The 20619-nt window shown below is 37.3% G+C and overlaps 2 protein-coding genes and 1 non-coding gene across 3 annotated transcripts; 1 reads left to right on the top strand and 2 right to left on the bottom strand.

Moving 5' to 3' along the window:
- The first annotated feature begins 4403 nt into the window (after positions 1–4403).
- On the top strand, positions 4404–13321 carry LOC103719373 (uncharacterized). Its single transcript, XM_008808584.6, has 3 exons — positions 4404–4686; positions 9944–11959; positions 12619–13321. The coding sequence occupies exons 2-3, from the start codon at positions 9956–9958 to the stop codon at positions 12946–12948; spliced, it is 2334 nt and encodes a 777-aa protein (XP_008806806.5). The 5' UTR covers positions 4404–4686; positions 9944–9955; the 3' UTR covers positions 12949–13321.
- A 2527-nt stretch (positions 13322–15848) lies between these two features.
- Positions 15849–15920, bottom strand: TRNAC-GCA (transfer RNA cysteine (anticodon GCA)). Its single transcript has one exon. It is a non-coding gene; the product is annotated as a tRNA-Cys (tRNA).
- A 1236-nt stretch (positions 15921–17156) lies between these two features.
- On the bottom strand, positions 17157–20332 carry LOC103719375 (tubulin beta-6 chain-like). Its single transcript, XM_088717978.2, has 5 exons — positions 20267–20332; positions 19699–19757; positions 18771–19534; positions 18415–18684; positions 17157–18064 (listed from the first exon to the last, which is right to left on the bottom strand). The coding sequence occupies exons 3-5, from the start codon at positions 19162–19164 to the stop codon at positions 17397–17399; spliced, it is 1332 nt and encodes a 443-aa protein (XP_088574104.1). The 5' UTR covers positions 19165–19534; positions 19699–19757; positions 20267–20332; the 3' UTR covers positions 17157–17396.
- Positions 20333–20619: the final 287 nt, after the last annotated feature.

The raw sequence follows: 20619 nt of genomic DNA, 5'->3' as shown, positions 1-20619 counted from the left end.
AATTTTTATTAAGGGCATAATAGGAATTATACATAACTTTCCTAGGAAAGTGGATGGTCAACCAAACATAAGCACTTTGGAAATTAGTCACTTTTCCATGGTTAACCAAACATGTCAAAAGTACTTTCCTAGGTATCCTCTTCCTAGGAATCTGATTCCCAGGAATCATATTCCTAGGAGGAAAATACTTCCCACGAACCAAACGAGCCCGTAATGACGTTGTCGGGTGGCGGGAGTTGTGCATGGCCCCCCGCCAAAGCTGCCCTTTTTCGTAATATTTTGTGCTACAAGGCCCAAGATTTTTACCCAAATCCCTATCCTCACTGCTCGCATGCCACGTGTAAGGTTATTACTGGTGAATTATCAGTGTCCCACGCTTCGAGACCAATATTCTTGTCACATAGCCCGTTTGGTAACGTAGCCGGGCTCCGTGGTAGTACTTTTTTTTTTTTTTTTTAAGCCTGACGGAGCTGTGCCCGGTCTACGAGACATCTTCGCCCACATCACATGCAAGTCATGTGACAGTGACCTCGCTGCTGGCCATGCACTGTTACCGTGATCCGGATGCGGATAGCGACCGACACCCCGAGAAAATTACACATCTGTCCTCGTCATCTCTCTAGAAAATAATTGATAATTTAGTGAGATAATTAAGATGGCTTCCCAGTGTTTGGGTTGATTGAGTTATCTCTTCATAAGGTGCTGGAATTGGTCCATCACCATGATAATATACTTCTGTCAATAACAATGATAATATATATTTACGCACGAGTAATATATCATATGTTGATAAGAGTGGTAATGAGAGGTACTAAAGAAAAAAAGGTTTTTTTGTATATTATTTATCTGGCATGAACAACTGTATATAATATAAAAGAAAGAGAACGAATCTTACACAATATGCATCAAGAATGGAATACAGATTGGATGTAACTATACAGAATCAATCTATATATAGGAGCAAGATATGCGCACTTGATAGTGCAAAACGTGATATTCGTGAGATCCTACACAATATATATCAAAAATAAAAAATACAGACTGGGCGTAACTATACAACATCAAATCTATATATAGGAGCAAGATATGTGTAGTTGATTGTGCAAAACGTGATATTCGTAAGATATGTATTTGTAATCTAATTGCTTGAGAATAATGTTTAATGGGGTGCATGTTACACTCTCATGTAGCCCAATAAAATGTGAGATCATAAAATGGTACGTTTCGCTCAAAATTTAAAAAAAATTCAGCTCATACAAGGAGGAATATTTGAACTCTTTAAGTGTGACCACCAAATTCATGCCATCTTAAATTGATTAGGTTGGCAAGATATTTACTTAATCTTGTGCATGGCTAATTTTTCCTTACTAATTTGCCTTGTGACAACCATAATGATTAATCTATAGTAAGTGCTTAATGAGTAGAAAATTTGGCCACAATCAAGATGATAATTAAAGTTTATTGACACAAAGAAATGTCAAACTGAGTCATGTTTGGTTATCAAGAGAGAGAAATTAAAATATCATTCTAGTTTGTTTTTTACAAGCGGCTGTCTCTGCTGTTCAGGCTGTCTCGTCTCGTACAGTCTCGGCTTGGCTTCCGGGAAAAAACTAGCTATCCTCATTATAGTAGAATATTATGCATTTTATAGTAAGTTTTCTTAGCTTATTTTGAAAATTGCCAATCAAATGGTTTAACAAGGTTGTTGAATGGCTAGAAGATTCAAGCTAGCTTACTAATCAACATCCTATAGTCCCTTCTCTCAAAGTTTGCCATCTTATTTATAATTTATCAAAGGAAAAAAACACATTCTTTGACCTTACCCAAATATTTGCCATAGCACACATGATTTTTGTTGTACCACATACAGAAATTTTTTGTATTGTACAAATTATGCCTACTATGAAGAGAATATGCAAAAAAAAAAAAAATGAAAATCTAGTAGACCTAACATCGCATACGTTGGTTATTGAATATATGTTGGAAAGATTGTGTCCATAATATTATTATTAGCTGTACTTGGGATAATGTTGATATTGGAAAAGATGGGACCAAAACTCATGCCTCTACTGTATGGTGTGTCGTGTTAGCTAGATAGTCAATTTCAAGAATATATAGAACGAAGCACCTTTTTGGGAATTACTCCATTATATAATTTAAATATTGCATTTATAAATATCTGTTAGATTTCCATCAGGACCATGGAGCCTATGTATTGTTTGTGTTAATAAGTATAATTATGCATTTTCAAATCTTGTTTAGGCTAATTAGACCTTAACATACCAACTTACGAAATTAATTGGAAAATGTTAAGGAATGTGGAAGCCTTTGTTAAGATGATCACCCTTGTTTATCACTAATGACATGTTACATTCCTACAACTTAGGGTTTTTTTTAAAAAAAAAAAGAAGAAAAAAAACTTCAGGTTCACTACCATGTGTCATTTGTAGATTCATGTTCCACACTATCATAATGTGGCCATGTATCACAGCACTAATCCTCTTATGCCATATAACATAGAACTTCAATTAGGTACCATGTTTGGCACCTATGGGATGATTGCAAATTTGCAATAATGGAGGCTTAGTCGTGGCAAAATAGGAGGTATAAATGTTAAACCATTATTGAGAGGTGAAAAGAGTTACCATTTGCTATATTCCAATGATCTCTAAATTCTTAGGGCCAAATTCTCTCTATGCTTGAAATAATGGACGATTTATTTATTTACTCACCTTATAACACCAGTCAATAATCAATTTGAACCCATAATGCAAAAAAATCATCATACATATCCTAGTTTATTTGTATTGTGAATAACTTTATAAGTAAATCATTTAATTATTTCATGACCCGGAGAAGATTCACAATCTTAGTTTAATGTGCTTGTAGGAGAAAAAAAAGTGATCTGATGTGATTTATGATTGGCAGCTAACTGATACTCAGATGATTAAGAATTCACACAAATATTTTATGCTAGGTTGGACTTCAAACATATGTACATCTATCCTATAAATTAGATTTCAAATAATTTTATTGATGCAATAGGAATCTCTTCAATTCCTTATTACATGACACTCATTATGGATAGCATAAAAGATTCGGCAAGGGTTTATGTAGATGCACACATCTTATTATAAATGAAGATATGTTGCACATATCATGCAACTCTTTAGTTAAAAACATAAAATTATCATTGATTTTGATTTTTATGGGGTACAATGGTAGCTTCATATCGTCCAACTCATGTTTCTCTCTATTGAAAATTTTTAAACATATCCTTATAAAAACACACATCTTATTATAAATGAAGATATGTTGTGCATATCATGCAACTTCTTAGTTAGAAACATAAAATCATCATTGATTTTGATTTTTATGGGATATAATGGTAGCTTCACATTGTCCAACCCATCTTTTTTTCTATTGAAAACTTTTAAACATATCCTTATAAAAACAAAAAATAATAATAAATATATTTTTCTTTACAAATATAACATATCACAATGTAATTTAGCATATATATCTTAAATTATATCAAGATATGCTCCATATGCCAGATCTCCAAATAACATTTAAAAAAGGATAAGAAACTAGGGGCTAGCTTGTGTGAAGCAAAACAAAAAAACAGTATGAAAGAGACTATTTAACTTGTGATTAATATCACTTTTAAAATCTTTAAACAAATTGTTATAACAACTGAAAAAAAGGTCAGAAATCTATAAACATATAATCCTCTGAGATTATATTTCAATTCAAGAGGTGTGAGGATCCGTGCGGGCATGTGTTTAGTCCCACATCGGTTATTTGCTTGGTAGATCTTGAATATTTATACAGAATCAAGGAACCCAAATAATAACTTCCGACTAGCCATTTTGGGTGAGATCCTGAGTTGTTACAAATGGTATCAGAGCCGACCCGGCCCATAGCCGATGTGAACTAGGGGACACTGCAGCACGGATCCATTGGGGCTGACCACGGGCCAATCGTGGTGTTTGTGATTAGATTTGAATAGATTTGAACCCTTAGCCTGACGAGGACGTCAGAGCTTGAACGGGGGAAGTATGTGAGGATCCGTGCGGGCATGTGTTTAGTTCCACATCGATTATTTGCTGGATAGATCTTGGGTATTTATACAGGATTAAGGAACCCAAATAATATTTTCCGGCTAGCCTGAGATTCTGGGTTGTTACAAGAGGTCATCTCATTTTGTCAGCAGCCATGATCAATACACGTGGGGGGCAAATCAGTCATTCACTGCCAACCAAATTATCACTGAAAACTTTATAAAAGTAGACAGAGGAGAGAGAGAGAGAGAGAGAGAGAGAGAGAGGAGATACGTGTAATTACGCCTCCGCAGCAACAGTGTAGTAGTAAGGACAAATCCCGCTTTGGAAATATTAATTAATTATTAGCCGCTTTAATTAGTAGCCGGAGAGCAAAAGAGCTGGAGGGAGGAAAAATTTTCCCTATTTTAATTCACGGTATTATTGTTATTACTAGTGTATTATTCGTCCTAATTACCGTTTTCTTCTCTTCTTTATAGGAAAAGCGCGAGCAATTAGCGAGTCCCGATGCTGCCGTTCGTCGCCTCCTCTCCTCCCCAATGGCTTCTTTCACTCCTCCACTGTGATCACTAGACGCCTCTCTTTCTCTCCCCCTCACCGGCGGCTTCTCGAGTGATCGGAGGTACTTCACATCTCTCTGTGGTTTTGTTTTCTTTACTTTTGGTTCTAGACTTCTGTTGGTGGATTTTTTTTTCTTTTTTTGTGATTTTTTTGGTTCTTGGAGTTGGATCGAGGTGTCCTTGATGGATTTTGAAGCAAGGTAGTGTTTTGTTGCTGCCAGCTTAGAGTGGTGATGCAGATGATTGTTTTTTAGAAGAAAAAATGCATCTTTTTGCTGTTTTTGTTGTGTGGTTTTGTTTTTTTAGCTTTTTTGGTGAATGTTTAAGGTTGAATTGCTGAGATCTGATTGATGTAAGGACGATTCTGATCAGCATTTATGGTTTTATCTGATGGGGATAAGATGCGAAATGGTAAATTCTCGACTTGGGGTTCTGTCATTGATCTCTTTGCCCTCTTTTATTCTCTGTCCGTAATTAAGGTGGGGAGATGTGGGAAGATCTACCTGTCTCCTTGGGGATTTATTGCATCGATTCACTATCGTTTAGGCCTCGTTGCCGGGTGCCATTTCAGCCACATTTTCGAACTTGTTGAGCTCCGAGGTTGCCAAGAGAGAGATGTTCCTCCGTTTCGGGGTCTTGGGTCGTTGGGTTTCTGCTGCTGCTGCTGCTGCTGCTTTGGTTCTGTTTGCTGAGCAAATGGGTCAATTTTCTTGGATGCGGTGCATAAGTTTCTAAATTTTTTTTCTCTCAAAAATTTCTATTGTTTGCCAGCTAGGGTTAACTATAATTTTAGTTTACAATGTCTGACTCTTTTTGCTCAGTTGTAAGATGGAATCATCTTTCATAAATCAGCCAAGTTGTTGGGATGTCGGAAGATGATGTTTTTGCATATTTATATGAGAATTAAAAGGTGTTTAGATGCATTCTTCAATATGCTATTCTCTGATAGGTAATTAGAGCTCCCAGGATCAGCAAGTTAGAAATAGGTGACAGAGTGATTTTTTTTTCCTCTTCTTCTACCTTTTTTTTTCCTTTAAAATCAGGTGCAAGTGAACTTGAGGAAAAGAGATAAAGGAGGAGTATAGAGAAGCTAGACATTTAACAATTCCTAAAATTTTAGGATGCTACAAATCATGTTGTATAATTATTACTTTGTCCTGTGTTAATCAATAGTTTAGATTTTTCTTCTTGACCTACTAAATAACTAACAGCCAAATCCTTGCTAGCAGGCTTCCTGATGTAAGTTTGCAGCTCAAGGCATGTCATGGAGGAGCTGCCTAAAATCCCTCATTAATACGACTAACATATAAAATATCATTTATCTTACCTTTGGTTTTCAAAATATGAATTGGGGTTCTGATCATATGTCATTGTCTCTTCTTTCAGCTCACCATTTTGTCCTCATTTAAATCCTTCTCAAATCTGTACATAGTTTCTGATTTTCATTCCCTTTCAGTTAAAGATTAGATGCTCCAACACCTGAGACTCAAAACATCACTAATAATAGATGCTTACACCTGCACGGGCATCCAGTGTCGATATGGAGAAAAAGAAAGGCCCATCCGTCGTATTGTTACTTCTTTTATAGTTGTAAAAATTTGGTTAATACTAAAGAACAAGATATGTAAAGATCATGGATTCTTTATGTACCATTTTCTTGTGTTAATATTCGTAGATTCCTGCTGCCGCTTGTTTTATAGGAGAGCTTATCAACTGTTAAAAGCATGGCTCTCAGCAGAACCTAGTTTCAGAAGGCGCTTCATGTACTTCATCAAGTGACTTCAGATGCTGTCACATGGCTCCTTTTAAATGATTTTCTTTAAGACTTTCTTCTGTTATATTTTTTTATATTTTCAGTTAATTTTGCATTAATGGTGTTTGTGATGGTTAAGTATTGAATTGCATTTTCATTTTGACAAGCATGCTTTATCAAGGTCAAAAAATCAATACCTTGCATAGTGCATTAGTTCTTTTACTGATGTTAAGTGTGTTATTGTGTTGCTTTCTGATTAATGATTATCTTCTCTTCATTTTTGTGCCACTTTGTATGCTTATTTCCTCTTGCATGCACCCTTCACTTGCTATGTTACTTCTTTTGCACATTTGAGCCTGGGCAATAAGTTAGCTGTCATAAGCTATTCTGAACAAGTGCCCTTATATCTTAAAATTCAAAGTAGTTTTTCCTTGGGCGCTGCCAATATTTTACCACTAGCTCTTTAACCATCAGTAGTACATATTGTTTATTCCTATTTTTTTTGTATTACTGTGTGGTTTTCGTCTTTCATAGCACCAGACACCACAAATTTATGCTTTCAGACTAATGAAAAGCACTTATCTCTTAGATACCAAATCATTAGGCACACAAGTTTCTACTCATCTTCCTTGTTAGGTGGATTTGGTTGCAATACAAATCATTGAATAATGATATTATGTGGTTCTACATGTTTTGAAATTTTTGAGAAACTACATATTTTTGTATTACAGGTTATGTTTTTATTGATGAGGTGCTTGGCCATGCCATGAAAATCATATAAAACACCAGACCTTAATTCAAATTTCATGTCTTTATCTCCTTACAATCTTGAGTATGCCTATTTTTTGAATCTTATCTTTTAAACAAGAAAACAACTCGTGGTAAATCTTAATTCTCAAAAATTAAAACTTTCAATTCAGGAGAACCAGCATCATCATTTTGAGATTTAAAACCTCCAAAAAACAGCCCTAATGTTATGTGTTGTAAAGTTTATTGGAGGAATCATTGTCAGTATTGTTCATGCACAAGGTAGTATCAGTTTGACTACAATTGTCTGCTCTTGCATACTTTACAATGAAGAAACATCTTGAGGGAATATTACATTTTTAGTGTTTGGAAGTCTGTCCTGGCATTTACAACAAGGTACTAATAAAAGTCCATAAAACTACCGAGCTAGATGCAGATGCAGAAATGAGCTTTTTCACAACTTCTAGAAGAGACTAGAATAGGTCATATTTTCCTCTTTTTATTATTTGTCACTTATTGATGCAAGTATAAGGAATAATTCAAAGTTTGCAATGTGAACATAAGAATAATAACCTAACCTTATCCCAGCAATCTGGGTTAGCTTTAGGAATCCTCATTTACCAATTATTCCTATAAAGGCATGCCTATGATGTTATTATAGGATTTTCCAACTCCTTTTTCACAACTTCCTTCATGTTAACTCAGGTCTTGTAAGACTCAACCAAACCAACCGTAACAAGTAACGAGAAATGATGTTCAGCTAACGAAACTCGAACAAGAAATGAAAGACTTTTCTTAAGGGGCTTGCTTAAGCCCATAGGCCTGTGCGTGAGGAAATGCTTGGAGGCGGAAAATCCAACCAATGTATGATACACCCGACACTGCAACCGTCTCTTCGAACCCCCTTAGTTACACTCCGGACTACCACTCTCCGAAACAGAAAGAGAAATGCAACTTATTTCATTATTTAAAATAGAGTCAACCCATGCGCCTTTCGCGGGGAGAAAAAGGAAAAACTTGTGTAAATCTATTTTACAAAATCTCTATTGAGGGAAAACGCTCAATCAGACCGCGTTTATTAAGGGGCGTGGCATTGTTGACAATATTCTCCTGTCCCACGAACTCATGAGAAAGTTCAACCAGGATTCCAAGCAGCCGAAGATGTGTAGTACCAAGATAGACATCCAAAAAGCATTTGATTCGTCCTCCTCTTTCTAAATTTTAAGGAATTAAAGGTGCGAGCACCTCCAAAATTGTGATAGCTCTATCTAACAAACTCTTCAAATATCTAAAATTAGGGCAAGAGCTTTTTGTTCACAAAATGTTGTATGCTGATTATTTGTTGACTGGGTTTACAAATTGCACTTTGCATCTAGCTTCTTTATTCCATGTTCTATTTATCAAAGAGAGAAAACAGTGATTTCTGGTCATCAAAATCAAAATTGAGGAACATCATAGGGCTGTCTTATAAGAAATCTTGGTAGTATTCAAGTGTTTTAGCCACATTAGCAAAGTCTTATTCACAGGGATCCTAACCTCTTCTCTTTGCTATAATGAACTTGTTGAACCGAGAGAAGAGTCTAAAAATGTAAACTTTCATTTCTTCAAGGGCCATAAATGATTAGTTTGTGATGCCTCTCAGAAGTTAGAACTGCTTAATTATTAGAACAAACACTTAAATGTTACCTAATTCAATCTGTATTTCATTTGAAATCCCATTTCAATTACCTAAATGCTAAAACAGCTTAAAAATTAAACACCAATCTCTTAAGGGCTATATAATTCAATAAATTTATTGTATCTAGAGAAAAACAATTCGACCATTTATATATCGCCTGAATTAAGATTCTAGCTCAAATCCCAACTAATTTGAGTAAATGCTGTAAGGTACTAATTTTGCTTTTATGATTCTTTTAGTTAAAATCTGCTTTTAAAATTCTATTACATACTAATTCTGTCTTTCCAATTCCCAAGATATCATCAATCATCCTTTACCGAAGAAAAAAGATATGAATGCTAGGAAGAGCTGTAATGACTCATGCATAGGAAGGACTTTACACCAAAATTACTCCAAGTGTTGAAGTATATGAGTGGAATTTGCTGGTATTGATAGTTTGATACCTAGAATTTTGTTTCTAAGGTATCAATCAAGAGGAGCTTATCCATGAGGATGCTTTTACATTTCTTGACTGTGTTTATCGATTCAAGAGCCTCTTAACAAGATAGTAGCACAGAATTTAAATGCTTTCAATTTATATCATATCCTTCTGCAGGCCTAAGATTTTATAAACGAAGTTCTGTCCAGGGTTGTATAATTTTTTTTCTTTTGTGGTGGTTATTGTACTACTATCCTCTGCCTTTGGCAGCTAATATTTATGATAGTGAGCCAAAAGTAATTGCTGTACGTGCATCATTGGTGTAAGGATTCTTGTTTGCAGTATAAGTATTCAAAAACTTCACCATATATTTAGCATCCATCAAGTCAAGGAGCAAGGAAATCCCTTGTCCATCTAAGTTGTTTTGGCATATTTATCTGTGAAATCATTTGTCCAGTTTTTTCTTATATGGATTGTGTAATAATTGATAATATTTTCTTAATATTACATGGCTAGTACATAATATTTTCGTACATATCAAAGCCATCATTCAATGCTTAATAATTTTGTATGTGTTCACCAAAAAGTACTCAAAAATTTAAAAAACATTATGGCATGGGTACATGCATTGTAATACCAAGATTAAGAAAAAAGTACTCTAAAATTATAAACATTACATTAGAAATTTCTGAATTCTAACCTGATTCTCTTGTGATTCATCAGTTCAGTACATCAATGGGGCAATATGTAGCCTTGAAATATGAAAACCATTTGCAAACAGAATCAAGGACCAAAATTGTTTGTCCCTCTCGTTGCAGTACAAAAGTCGAAGAGAGAGATACCAAAGGACAGCCCACTAGCAGATATTATCACTTGAAGAGTCTGGATGATGACTTCAAGGAATCGAGCATCAGCTATTCTCCAAGCCTCCATTGCAAAAGCATTCCTTCCAGGCGTCTTGGGGCAGATGTGAATGATAACGAAGTGGTAAAGAGGGGTTCTGTATATCAGAGCTCAAAAGAGGTAACAAGAATTAGGAAACTAAGAGAGGGAAGAAGAAAAGCAGAATTGGCCAATGATGATGATGGTGCTTTCCTGTCCTTTGAGATTGTTGATTCCTTGCCTGAGCCTATGTCAAAAGAAGTTATGCCTCTGCAGCAAAACCGATCACCTCTTGTTCTTTTAAATGCTGAGCCAGCATCACCATGTGTTGACACAAGTCACTCAGTTACAAGAAGATCGATGGAGTTCCTAGATCTTTCCTTCCGTGATCTTCCTGAAGCGCCCTTGAATCCTCACACTTCATGGTCAAGTTTTGTTGCAGAAGAAAATAGTTCGGCACATAATCTCTTGGAGATCTGTCTGCACACTGAAGATGCTGATTATCTTTATACTGATGCAGCTCCTGAGCTGTTACAAGCAGGTTCATTTAGAGAACTAAGATCTAACTGTAATCGGATGCTTGGTCCAGAAAATAATGGAAATGTCATTAATGAGAAAGAGATGATTAAATCTCTCCCAAAGTCCTTATCAGCAAAGGCTGGAAATTTTAGCTCATCTTGTCAGTCTGTTAATGCCAGCCCGAAAAATCGGTTTAGCCCATTCAAGTGGATGTTGGATCCGATCATGAAATCCAAGTCTGTGCGAAACCCATCAGTCATGGAAACAGAAACTGCTGAGGGCACAGCTACCAATCTTGCAAGCATTAGAAGGAATGGATTATCTCGCAGATCTTTGTTGAATGATTTTTCAAAGTTGAATAAAAAAATAGAGTATGATGGGCAGTTGAGCGGTAAAGATCAAGCCTTGACCACTACTTCTTCACCTGCTCACCTACATGGCATTCTTAAATTGGAGACTATGAATGGCGCACCATCATTTGAGTTCTCTATAAAAGATCCAGAAAATGTTCTTTCTGCAAAGACATGGAGAACGGATAATGCATTTAACTGGGTCTACACCTTCCATAGTTATAAAAGAAAGATCAATAACACTGGGAAGGGTACTAAAGACAGGCATGGACAGTCAGCTCCAGTGATTGGACAGATGCAGGTCTCTTGTTATCTGTGCTCGGAAGTGAGAGAAAATGGATTGTTGGTTAACTCTGCTGTAACAGAATTCATTTTATATGATGTTGCCCAGGCAAGAAGGAGCTTTGCTGCTGAAGAAAGGTCTCAGTGTTCTTCAGATTCCATTCAACCTCCCACAAACATTATTTCTGAAAGCTCAATAACAGATGGTCCTCTAGCGGGAAGTAATTCAATGGAGCACCAACATCATGCTAGACATGCTTTTAGTAGTTGTGATTCAGATGCCTCGACATCTTACCCTTGGTCACCAGCAGATTTGCTTCCACACCTGGAAATTGCTGCTATTGTAATTCAAATTCCTTTTAATAAGAAGGAGAGCTCAAAAGATATGAAAACAGAAGAGGTCGGTTCCCAAGAATATTCTAATTTATCAAGTGTTGTTGGAGTTGATCAATATAGGGAGATGATGGCCAGTAGCCTGGGTCCTGGAATTATGAATGTGGTTATCCCAAGTGGGACACATGGGTTGCCAAGTACTGATGAAGGTGGTCCATCATCATTACTAGATAGATGGAGATTTGGTGGAGGTTGTGATTGTGGTGGCTGGGACATGGCCTGCCCGATTGTTGTTTTTGGTAATTCCGGTGCTGATGATTGGGCAGATTATTCATCAATGGAGAGTCAAAAGCCCATGGCTCTATTTGTCGAGGTACTTTATGTGTAAATTTATCTGGCTGTATATCTGATTTTTGATGAAATATGATGGATTTGGGATATTATTTGATTGTTATTAACTTTGAACAGGTAGGAAAAAATTCTAAATTATAATGGTGCATTTTCAATATCCTTGCATATTTTTTTCCTTATAATAACATGCACGTCATTTCAATTATTTATTATGCAGGGTAGAATAATTGTTCTACAAGGTTTAAGATGTAATATTTTGAAGTAGTGGAGCATCTGCTAGCCTTGAGATATGGAGTGTGGAATATTTGGTCCCTGAAAACCATTTGATGGGTCAGATCCAATATTTAGGCTCCTAGTATTATGATAGCTTAAAGTAATGAGAGGCAACTGCCGAGAAAGTTGTTCATTTATTGGCGTGCAACATATTATCATAGTCGTATCATAGTTTCTTTGTTTTCTTTGGTAAAAGGAGCATTCACTAGATAACTGTTTGCTTGTGTCATGCAAGAAGCATTGAGCTGGGGGTCTCTAAACCAAGTGTGCCATGTATCTATGTAAATAATTCTTCTTCTTATATGAGACTGCAATTACTCTGTTGATGCATGAAGTAATTTTCTTGGTTATTGTCTCATTATTGCATTATCTCAACTCACATGTTCTACATTCTCCTTTCTTTAACAGGGAAGCAAAGAAAAGTTGCCTGCATTATCCATGATGGCTGATGGGAAAGGACAGTATTCAGTTGATTTTCATGGACGGTTATCTACGTTACAGGCATTCTCGATCTGCATTGCCTTATTACATGTTTCAGAACATTCTTTAGCTGTTGGTCATGAGAAGAACAAGCAGAGGCTATATTCTGATTCATTGAAGTTGCTCCTTGAGGAAGAAGTGAGACACTTAATTGAAGCAGTTGCTGTGGAAGAGAAAAGTAAAGCAAAGAAGAGAGTAGAACAAATCCCTCAATCTTTTTTCCTCGATCCCCCTTTTTCTCCAATGGGCCGAGTCTAGATTGAGAATGTTATATGGCATTTGAACTAGATGCCTTGAAGGTCCAATCGAGCACTGCATGTTTTCTCAAAAATCAATCACTGCACAATTTCAACCTGCTAGAATGTGCTACCAATTCAGGCTTGGGGAATCTTTGGGTCAGTCACTGGGTACGATTGAACGTAGGTGGGGATAAAGTATTCAATTCATTGTAACCCTTATTCATCATAATGCTGTGTGCCCGCTAGTGTTCATATTATTTATTTACAAGTGATGCCAGGAAATAATCTTATATTGTCGATAAGAAACAGGTTTTTCCTCTCTAGTTTGAATGTAGGGACAGATGTAAAGAGAAAGAAAGCAGATTGAATTAGTATCAGAACTTATCCGTCAACAGGCACATGTAATAGAGTTTTCATAATCCCTTATTCCTTCCAAAAAAAAAAAGGGATCCAGTGTCCCATTCCAGATATGTTTCAGTTTCAGGTCAAAAACTCCAATTTCTTATTTCCTTATGTTCTGGTGACTCAATGAAGCAATGACCATGCAAGTTGGAAATAATAATTTGTGGACTGCCAATTTCAAAGGAGGTCAAATTGCTCCTCAACCATTTCTGTTTCTGAGATCCTTGATCCTTTATTGATGAGCCAGGGAATATAATTTCTTATACATGTAATGCTGAAGTTCTACTTCACTGTGCTTAGGTTCTACTCTTCCACTCATTATACACATCAAGAAAGAAGATTGATCATTTATCTCAGAATCCAATCTCTACACCTTTTTAAGGATGTATTCCACATCATCTATGGAACAGCCTGCAATGGAGTCTTCCGGGAACCTCTCACTGCTGAATTTGTAATTGTTAAATCCTGTAAGTGCCAAATAACTTGAATATCATGTTTTGTGTTCACAAGGATTTCTTATCTTTATCATAGTATCTTCGTCACAAACCTATCTGTTCAGCTCAATTAAACTACATCCAGCAATACCTTCTGCTTTCTTTTCCTCCATCACGCTTCGGATCTTCATCTCCTGGTCCCAACGGTACTTGCCTGCATAAAGACCCAATAGAAGCTTGTAATATCCTGCAATTGTCCATTCTGTTCGCACCAAGCAATCCCCAAGTATCTTCCCCATTTCCAGGTGCCCACAAATTCTACATGCTCCAAGGAAAGCCTTCACCTCACTGCAGTGAGTGCATTCTGGTTCCATCAACACATTCTGGCTCAATGCTCCAGTTTCAGTTAAACCCCAAATTGCGTCACCCCTTCACTAATCAAGCCACAATGACCGCAAGAAGCTAATACCAGAAAGGAAGCAGATATCATCAGGAGCAATACCTCTCTTCAACATTCCAAAGGAAGCCATTAGAGCTTCCTTCCCAAATCCATGCATGCCAAGGCCATTATTATTCATGGAACTCCATGAAGTGGCATTCACAACCAGCAGAACTCAGTTCTCCATATTTTGTAGAAACATCCGAACGCAAACCAAGCAATATAATATAACCATAACAAGAAACCATCAAATTCTCAGTGAAAACTCCAGCAGAGGCTAAAGAGCCTAGAGTACATTTTTATAATAAAAAAATAAGTTTTTTTTTTGCATTAATATCCTTCTAAAAATTCAAATTTACATAAATATCCATTTTTAAAATTTATATTTATTTCTATACCTTTCTAAAATACTGTTTTAAACAAATGCTCTTAATATAACAGTCATTCTAACACCATTAATAAAAAACCATATTTATTTTAATTAAATATAAAATAAAATTTTAAAATTATTTTTTTATCCTCCATCACGATATTTTATAAATATTTTTTCTTGCACATCTATCTATTAAGAGTATTTTAGTTATTAAATTTGAAACTGTTAATTTTTTAACAGTATTAGATGGTACAGATATATATATATATATATATATATATATATATATATATATATATATATATATATATATATATATATATATATATAAGAATAAAAATATAAAATAGTAAAAATAAGGTTTTTATGAGGGTATGCAGATATCAATTTTGGAAGGATATTTATATAAAATTTGAGATTTAAGAGGAAATCCATGCAAAAAAACCCAAATCATGACAGCCATGCGAGAATGAATTGACGTGCCTTCAGCTTCATGGCTGGATTCTGATAGGCTGACGCAGGCCTTGAGAAGCATAAGTGGATGCGGAACGGTCGAGCTTTGTGTCGGAAACACGAATGTGTTAGTAGATGTCGAGTGCTTTATTGAAGAATCTAATGTCAGCAAGTGATGGATCTTGTGATTCAGGGACGCTTTCGATGTTGGATTTGAATGAGGAACTGGATATATGGATGCAGCCGTTCCACAGGAAAATGCATGGGAAAGAGCTTGGAATCAAAGTTTCGATGGGGAAGCGGCACGGCGGCATGCGTGTCTTCGATCTCTTGCTGTTCCTCCACCATTTTCTGGTGTTTCTGCTGCTCCGCCACCATGGCTACCGACAGAGCGAGAAAGGGGGAGGAGATAAAGAGGGAGAACAAGGATTCAAACGATTCTCACCACTTTTTAGGCCACTTAGAATTTTAATCTTTTTTGTTATTATTATTTTAGATATTAAATAACGTTCTTCAATTTAATATCCAAAAGTAGAATTTTTAGAATTTCGAAATTTCTAATAGAAAAAAAATAGGCACCGTTGTATTCCGATGGAAAAAAGCACTATCATGGTCATATATATTCATACTAGAAACTAATGTATAAAAAAATTAAATTTAAAAAATAAAAAAAAAATAGAAATTTACCAATAAAAAAATTCTAATAGAATATAATTTAATATATAAGAAATTTAATGACTATAAATAGAAAATGTTAAACTTATATTTAAAATTCAAAAATAAGAAAACATAAAATATCCAAAAATTTTGGTAAAATAAGGGCCCAACCGGGTTCGAACCGGTGACCTCTTGATCTGCAGTCAAATGCTCTACCACTGAGCTATGGGCCCGTTTGAATTCCAAGTTACATAACTCAATATAACAGTATCTAATACTAGGTAATGGACAAACTATACGGCACCAAATATTCGCACATAACTAGCCGATGTACATAAATGGTTAGACCCTTGGATTTACATAAGCCAGTTTGAACTAAGCTCTCTCAAAATAAATAGATTTGGGTGACAATTTCTTATAATTGGATTTATCCAATAGCTTAAAACCAACTTTATTATAAATGGTCATGTATGGCTAGCTTAGGCCCTTCTGATCTAATGAGTTATCATAGATTTTATAAACATAAGATCCACTCACAAACCTCTAGCATGGCAGTAATCGTACCATATCTTATGGCCTGGCTAAGGATTAATTTAAATGTTTGCAAAAAGGTTGCATAATTGATTATCCAAAAATAAGATAATAAAAAAAGAAGTGAAGAGAATAGTGTATTAAATGTTTATCATTTTCTTCTCTATTAGAAGTTTTTTTACTCCTCTTCTCCACCTTTTTTTTTGGATATTGAACCTAAATCTCCTATTTATTGCCAATTTTATTTTATTTTTACTAGGATATATAATTGATAAGTGAGGCATTGAAAGTTGGTTATGGGTTTACTCATTTCAACCTGATTGTAAATGGGTTATGCGTGAATTTAACCTTACCCAACTTGACAAGCCATATATTAAGAGAAAAAGACCAAGCTAGGTTGGCCAAGTGAATGGTACTATTTTATTGGTGTTCATGGGGTCCGGTTCAAATGCCAGAGAGATACTGAAGGTGTAGACTCTGTGCTGTTTTCAGTAATCTTTTCATGGCGCAACATTTTTAGAAATGTTCATATAGTAAAATTGTATTACCTTTTACACTGAATGATTTCGGCTTTATGCTCACAATAGGATAAATTCTACCTACTTTTTGGGTCATTTCAGGTCAGGTCAATTTAGGACCATGCCATTTATTATACACGAGACAATTGATTTCAATTACCAAATCCAAACTTGCTCTTTAATTGGCTCCTAAATTGTAACTCAAAACTATGGCCTATTTTGCAAAATCCAACCCGATCCACCCTCCTGATTGTACTCATTCTAATTCAATACAAACTTTCTTACAATTATTAAATTATACTTTATTAAGATTTTGGATATCTTACATACTCTTTATTGGTGCAATTTACAACGAGAAAAATAATTATATCCCAAGACCCTGCTATGTAGGATCTAATCCAACAAATAAAAACCTCAAGCTAAACATGGTCAAAGCTCCAACCCGTTCTTGATTTATTTCTGGCATGCACTGCCAAACATTTATTTGAACACTCGGACTTCAATTTCACATAGTATACTTACATACAGAACAAATTAAGGTTCTCAAGAGAGAAATAAATCACAACAATTGACACCAAAACAAACCACACAACATATATATAACAGAGAGATTGGATAAACCAACAGCAGACTTCCTTCCAGATCACATTGCAAAGTTCCTTAATCCTCCTCCAGCTCCTCCGCCCCGAGATCCTCCTCGTCGGCCGCTGCATCCTGATACTGCTGGTACTCGGAGACCAGGTCGTTCATGTTGCTCTCCGCCTCGGTGAACTCCATCTCATCCATTCCTTCGCCTGTGTACCAATGCAGGAAGGCCTTCCGCCGGAACATGACGGTGAACTGCTCCGAGACACGTTTGAACATCTCCTGGATGGACGTGGAATTCCCCATGAAGGTGGCGGACATGGTCATGCCGGCGGGGGGTACGTCGCAGACGCTGGACTTGACGTTGTTGGGGATCCACTCGACGAAGTAGGAGGAGTTCTTGTTCTGGACGGCGATCATCTGCTCGTCGACCTCCTTGGTGCTCATGCGGCCGCGGAACATGGCGGAGGCGGTGAGGTAGCGGCCGTGGCGGGGGTCGGCGGCGCACATCATGTTGCGGGCGTCCCACATCTGCTGGGTGAGCTCCGGGATGGTGAGGGCGCGGTACTGCTGGGAGCCCCGGGAGGTCAGGGGGGTGAAGCCCACCATGAAGAAGTGGAGCCGGGGGAAGGGGATCAGGTTGACCGCCAGCTTTCGGAGATCCGAGTTCAGCTGCCCCGGGAACCGGAGGCAGCACGTCACGCCGCTCATCGTCGTCGAGATGAGGTGGTTCAGGTCCCCGACTGCATGCCAATAATAATATGCAAACACGTCGTGAGCTTTTAATGGTCACGATGAAATAATTCATTACTATCAAATGGCAAACCAAAAAAAAATCTAGATTTTGGAACAAATATTTAGATTAGTTGTCCAAGATTTTTGTTGGTAAGCCCCACGCAAGTGGGTCAAATTGTGGTTTAGCAGTCCAGATCCGAGTCCGTTAGTGAGTTTACATGTCCCACCCAATTTTGGCTATTAATTGTTGAACCTAAAAGCATAGCCATAGCCATTCGAAGCCAAGATTAGATCGAGATTGAGCAAAGGGTACCAACTTAGAATATAAATCGCCGTGACAATGTACAGTAGCACTTACAGCTGGGGTTGGTGAGCTTGAGGGTCCTGAAGCAGATATCATACAACGCTTCGTTGTCGAGCACCATGCATTCGTCGGCGTTCTCCACCAGCTGGTGCACCGACAGCGTCGCGTTGTACGGCTCCACCACCGTGTCGGAAACCTTCGGCGACGGAAACACCGAGAACGTCAGCATCATCCTGTCAGGATACTCCTCCCTTATCTTGGATATCAGCAGCGTCCCCATCCCCGATCCAGTCCCCCCTCCCAGTGAGTGACAGACCTGAAACCCTGTACATACATATATATATCATGAGTCTCTTACCGAACATTTCCAGTTTCCTTGCTTGGAATTATATATATATATATATATATACCTTGGAGGCAATCACAGTTCTCGGCCTCCTTGCGGACGACATCGAGAACGGAGTCGATGAGCTCGGCGCCCTCGGTGTAGTGGCCCTTGGCCCAGTTGTTGCCGGCGCCGGACTGGCCGAAGACGAAGTTGTCCGGGCGGAAGATCTTGCCGTAGGGGCCGGTGCGGAGCGCGTCCATCGTCCCAGGTTCGAGATCCATGAGCACAGCCCGCGGCACGTACCGCCCGCCGCTGGCTTCGTTGTAGTAAACGTTCACCCGCTCCAGCTGGTGGGGGGAGTTGCCGGCGTAGATGCCCTTCTTGTCGATCCCGTGCTCGTCGCAGACCACCTCCCAGAACTTGCTGCCGATCTGGTTGCCGCACTGCCCTGCCTGGATGTGGAGGATTTCCCTCATGGTTTTTTATGCTTGGTTTCAAGGTGGTGCAAGTGAATTGGAACAGATGAGTGATGAATATTAGATAAGGATGAGTGCAATGGAGTGGAGGAAATGGAACTGGAAAAAGATAGATGGAGGAACGGAGGATAGAAGAGGTTGCTGAAGAAAGGAGAGAGGGGAGGCAAGGAAGGCTTGCAAGGAGAGGGAAACAATAGTGGGGTTTTTGTAGATGTGGGAAGATTTGTTTGGTGGGATGTGATATTTTTTTTGGAGGAAAGAATAGATGGATGGTATGAGAGAGGAGAAGAAGAGAGCGAGGGGCCGGCGAGGCACCAATGTCCATGTGGGATGTTGAGATGGACTAGCCAACAACAGCGAGGTTGATGAGCTGGAAATGGAAGCAGACAAGGGAATGCTTAGGAAACTCTCATGGGTTGTTCGCTGGTCTTATTTGCCAGTCTGACCATATCAACCCTCAGCATTAAGAGTATTCCCTCAAATTATTGAAATTTCTGTAGAAGGATAGACAAGCCTGTAAGGAGCTAGAACAACCTTAAGATTATGCAGCTTAATTTGCTCGACTGCATTTCCGAAACAATGCAATGCAAAACCTGCATAGTAATTGTGGCTTGTTAGAAATCATTAATTGTTTGAAAACAAGATAAGATGTGTATAACAAAGTGCATTTTAATTTTAAAGCATTTAGTAAGTAATGAAAACATGATTCGAACAGATAGGAATAAGAAGTTTTAATTATTAAGTTATAGCGAAACGTATGATGCATCATATTACCAAGGACCTTTGACAAAATATACATTTCAAAACATAAAATAAAAATTTTATTTTTTTAATTAATTAAATAGTTTGCCGAAAATATGAGAAGTTGGTTAATCAGAAATCATGAGGTTGAGGAATCACACTCTATAGTTTTTGCTAACATAAAATGGATTATATTTAAGCCCTTATAAACTTAGTTTTTGCACAGTAGAGGTTACTTTCATTCGCAACTACTTTGTTAACAATTAATTAGAAAGAATAAAAAATGAATATAAAAGACATTGATTATATTTTTTGGATTATTTTAAAATTGTAGATCCAAGTTATTTGTCTACATGCCTACCTTCGCAATGGCTGTCGACAAGCTCTAAGGCGAACTCTTCATACTGCAAGGCATCTACAAACCATGATGATCAAATCCATCTTCATAAAAAAGATATGTGCATCAAGAACTAGTATGTGACGGGCATCAGAAGATAAGTTGAGGAAAGATGCGGAGAGATCGATAGGCACTTTCAAATTATTGAAGGCAGGAGAGTGTTCCTAAAATATCCTTTCAATTATTGCTCGGCTTTCTACAGAATCCAATGCCATCTCCTCATAAACGATGATGATAACAAAAATTATCAGTTGTGGGAATATCTAAAACTTGCTACCCTTATAGGGACAGGTGAATGGTAGAAACAGGCAAAAGAA

The sequence above is a fragment of the Phoenix dactylifera genome, chromosome 3, assembly GCF_051530095.1.
Source record: "Phoenix dactylifera cultivar Ajwa chromosome 3, Ajwa_hap1_PhDact_Kaust_v1.1, whole genome shotgun sequence".
Lineage (NCBI taxonomy): Eukaryota > Viridiplantae > Streptophyta > Magnoliopsida > Arecales > Arecaceae > Phoenix > Phoenix dactylifera.
Note: the sequence above shows the minus strand (reverse complement) of the source record. Positions and strands in the feature narration are given on the sequence as shown.

Coding starts and splice junctions, on each gene's coding strand:
- LOC103719373 (XM_008808584.6), top strand. CDS start 9,956: ATGGGGCAATATGTAGCCTTGAAATATGAAAACCATTTGCAAACAGAA. Junction 11,960..12,618: donor CCATGGCTCTATTTGTCGAG/GTACTTTATGTG, acceptor TTTCTTTAACAG/GGAAGCAAAGAAAAGTTGCC.
- LOC103719375 (XM_088717978.2), bottom strand. CDS start 19,164: ATGAGGGAAATCCTCCACATCCAGGCAGGGCAGTGCGGCAACCAGATC. Junction 18,685..18,770: donor GAACTGTGATTGCCTCCAAG/GTATATATATAT, acceptor ATGTATGTACAG/GGTTTCAGGTCTGTCACTCA. Junction 18,065..18,414: donor CAAGCTCACCAACCCCAGCT/GTAAGTGCTACT, acceptor ATTGGCATGCAG/TCGGGGACCTGAACCACCTC.